Source organism: Sinocyclocheilus rhinocerous, unplaced genomic scaffold (assembly GCF_001515625.1).
Source record: "Sinocyclocheilus rhinocerous isolate Xijiao unplaced genomic scaffold, SAMN03320098_v1.1 scaffold936, whole genome shotgun sequence".
Classification (NCBI taxonomy): domain Eukaryota; kingdom Metazoa; phylum Chordata; class Actinopteri; order Cypriniformes; family Cyprinidae; genus Sinocyclocheilus; species Sinocyclocheilus rhinocerous.
Genome location: NW_015662583.1, coordinates 73,913 through 77,869, shown reverse-complemented (window position 1 = coordinate 77,869; position 3,957 = coordinate 73,913). Strand labels below are relative to the sequence as shown.

The window sequence follows — 3,957 nt, the reverse complement described above, 5'->3', positions numbered from 1 at the left end:
GTTAAATTTTATACATACATAAATAAAAAATACAGTGAGATGCCAGCGGTCGGTCCGCTGTTGCCGGTTTTATGACCTGTTTTATGATCTCGCTCGTGAGTCTCGGGCCTTTCAGCGTTCGAATATTTCACCCGCGCCGCGTCTTCCGCATCCTCTTCCCTGGATTGTTTTGACTGCTTGATCGAGAGCAAAGCGCTACATTTCATCTCTAAATTTAAACCGGAATGGAGTCATTCGAAAACACCGTGATAGGAGGCAGTCAGGGTCATTGACCTTTCCGGTAATGAATCACGACTAATGAACGCCATCAGAGGAAGAGAGATATTCTAAAAAACACCATGGGGTAAAATCATCTGCGGTCATTAATGATCATAAACATAACATATCAATCAACATCTGCAATGCATTCTAGAAATTCTTTCGCACGTATATGCATTCATATTTTATATAAATATGTGTGTGTTTATTTATATGCAATTGGAAAGTGTGTTGACAAACAACTATTATTTTATTTTATAATTTATCTGTTTTTTTTTTCTATGATAAGCAGCGCACTATTTTTGGCCCAGTAATGTAAAGTCGTGCATATGGATGAAGTATCGCCTCTGAAGTTAATTGTGTTTTCGTTTCAGCGGAGAATAGATTTCCTCTGTTTATTATAAGCATAAAGACGGATTTGCGTCACCGCGCGACTTGCGAGTTGAGATAAAGTTGCACAAATATTGAAAAAGGAAGTGCTAACAGTCATTATAAAGTTCCACCTCTCCGAGTCGGAGGAAATAAGGGTCCTCTGCTGTATCCTAAAATACTAAAGCATCTTCTATTTTTGGCCTAAATCTAGCAGGAATATCCGCTCGTTTAGCCTGAATCAGAGCTCATCAAAAACAGGATGACCTGCATCGAGAAACTCCTGTTTCCTAATCCCAGAGCAGAACACACTCACAGGCGTCTGAATAAAGCACTTGATTGTGGATCGTTTTCTTATCAGAGTTTGCTGTTTGCATATCTTTGAACATTAGAAAACCGATCAGAAGCGCAGCGAATGCATGCAAAACCAGGCTATTATTTTTTATAATTACGAATGCATCATTTATATTACATCATCTTCTAAAATTATCATCTTGAATAATTATTTTCCAAATATCCTAAACTGTGCACCATTAAAAAAAAAAACTATTAAATGTTGGTCAGTCTTTATAGTTCTATATAATGCATCCTAGTAAAACTACAATATAAATTCGCTAAAATTAAAAATATATATATTTGTATATGTATCAATTGGCTATATTTAATAACTCGTTGAATAGCTAAATAAATAGGTTTCATTGTTTTGTTTGTTTCTAATATCTAATTAAAATTACAATTTGATTCATTGAAAATGAACACACTGAAAATAAACACTGATGAAAATGTTGAATCATCTGAACCATCGCTATTTAATAAACGTGGTGATTTTTAAGAGTGGTAATGGAAGTGCTCGTCGTGTTTGGGGCGTGTTGGACCGTTCTGTCAACTTCCATTGGCTCAGAAAGAGCCAATCAATAACGGAACTCCTGCTTAGAGCTTTTTGGACTCCTGTCTTGAGTTTCATACTTGAGGAGAAACGTGAGAGGGGGCAACTCCTTAAACCTGGCCGTCTGCTCGTACTCATTACATGTAGTTGTGTGCGATTCTGTGTCAAGAAGTTTTGGCTTGCCTGCCAGGATGTACACGGCGGGACTCAATCCGTTTTACGCATCGAACTTTAGCCTTTGGACCGCGTACTGTTCGGGCGGTTTTGGGGTGGACAGCATGAAGAAACCCTCGTTCTGCATCGCTGATATTCTGCACGTTGGAGATGCTGAGAACATCCCCGGCTCGTCTTCGCTTATGGCTCACATCGGGGCCCGGGCGCAGGTTCATTCGTCGGGATCCCCGTTACGCCCGTCGCCGGTCACTCCAAGCGCATCCGCGTATCACAGGCACGGAATACACTTGACATCCAGAGCCGCGATCAACGCGCAATACGCGCCTCCGCCGTCCAGTAAAGACCTCAAGTTCGGGATTGATCGGATATTATCCACAGACTTCGAGCCGAAGGGAAACGAATCGCCATCGTTGAGAGGTAAGACGTATTTTGGTGAATCACACACAGCACATGGTTTTTCTAGTAAGCATCACATCACACTCATGAAAAGGACGAAACAATTAGATTCATTCAGAATAATGCTTATTTGGACGCGTCCAACCCAATGCGCGTATGGCCCTGTTTATAAAAGCCAATACGAGTTGAATTGGAACTTTAGTTGAATTGTTTGGTGTTTGTCGTTCTGTAACAGATCTCACATCGATTGTTAGTCCGAATCTGTCTGCCAGCCCTTACTTCGCGTCCATAGACCCGACCATGAGCGAAATCTCCTCCATGATGGGCTCAATAAGCAATGCCGCCAGACAATCAGGGCAACATCAGTTTCAAGACACCTTTCCAGGTAGTGTAGACATCCCAGTCGAGCCCTAAAGAGCAGGAGACGCTCATTATTATCATCATTTTGCATGCGTGTGCAGTGCTTGCTTTGCACATGCGACTGAATAACATGCACTCCGGCCAAACTGCATTGAGGTTCTGTTGCGTTCTAATGGCGTGTGTGTTGTTTGACTCGAACAGGGCCGTACGCGGTGCTTTCCAAAGACACAGTGCCACAGACCTACAAGAGGAAAAGGTCGTGGTCCAGAGCCGTGTTCTCCAACCTCCAGCGGAAAGGCCTCGAGAAACGCTTTGAAGTCCAAAAGTACGTCACGAAACCGGACAGAAAACAACTGGCTGCGATGCTGGGCCTCACCGACGCACAGGTGAGCGACTGATTATCAATGCAAATGAATGCACAACACATATAAAGGTGTTATTAATCGAAATCAACTTTTAAATTAAAACGCAGCTTTAGCCTGCAAAGAGCCATCTGGAGCCTTAGCAGCTGGAGGCTCGTGCATTGCGACACCCACATTTCTAGAGAAATGAAAGTCAATTATTAGGAATTCTTGCAAATACAGGAGGGGTGCAGTTGTGTCGTTTCAAAACATCCTAATTTAGGGCATTGGGCAAGAGTTTCTGTCTTATTTAAAATCGGAAACAACACGACAGACAGCGAATGCGATAAGAGAGTTTCAAAACTTGTGTGGAAAGCTGTCTTTCTTCAGTAGAACTTGTTTCAACCTAACTTTGGGTCAAATATGGACTAACCCAGCTTTTGGGGTCTATGGCTTTTAGTCCATATTTGACCCAAAGTTAGGTTGAAACAACCCAGCATTTTTTAGAGTGTAATTTCACTTAATTGAAAAACTTTTCGATTTAGTTTGTGCATGCATTTCTATATTACATAGCTAAAAGTTCACTAAATGTAACAATGCACGTTCATCTCTCATCTCAAAACAGTGCATTACAATACAAATGCATATATAAAAATACATTTTATTTTAAAAACACATACATAAAATACTCTAGCGTAAAAATGATTAGAAGCTTTTCTAAACGATGTTTCTCCCTCTGTTTTAGGTCAAAGTTTGGTTCCAGAACCGGCGGATGAAATGGCGGCATTCCAAAGAAGCGCAGGCGCAGAAGGACAAAGAGAAAGAGCAGACGGATAAACCCGAGGCCGAGCCCGAAGCCGAGCCCAAAGAACGCGAGGACTCCGAATGCGAAAGCGAACCGAGCGAGTCCGAATTCGAGGACTCATGACATTACTATTAGTGTATATTTTACATCTTCAGATGAGTTATTGCACATTCAAGTATTGCAAAAAGGAGGTTTTCTCTGGTTTATTAAACCGCAGATAAAGAGACAGGCCGTTTACATGAGGCTGTGATAACAGGCAGTTTATGTAGTTTAATGAGTTCAGTTCATAAAGCGATAAGAGCGGCTACCGCGAGACGATCCAGATGAACGTTCATGAAGAGCAGACTCATAACAGCGATGCGTCAGAG

At 41.7% G+C, this 3,957-nt stretch overlaps 1 protein-coding gene across 1 annotated transcript; it reads left to right on the top strand.

The window, feature by feature from the left end:
* The first annotated feature begins 1,470 nt into the window (after nt 1-1,470).
* Nucleotides 1,471-3,712, top strand: LOC107728099 (H2.0-like homeobox protein). Its single transcript, XM_016538179.1, has 4 exons — nt 1,471-2,104; nt 2,319-2,468; nt 2,645-2,829; nt 3,530-3,712. The coding sequence occupies exons 1-4, from the start codon at nt 1,705-1,707 to the stop codon at nt 3,710-3,712; spliced, it is 918 nt and encodes a 305-aa protein (XP_016393665.1). The 5' UTR covers nt 1,471-1,704.
* Nucleotides 3,713-3,957: the final 245 nt, after the last annotated feature.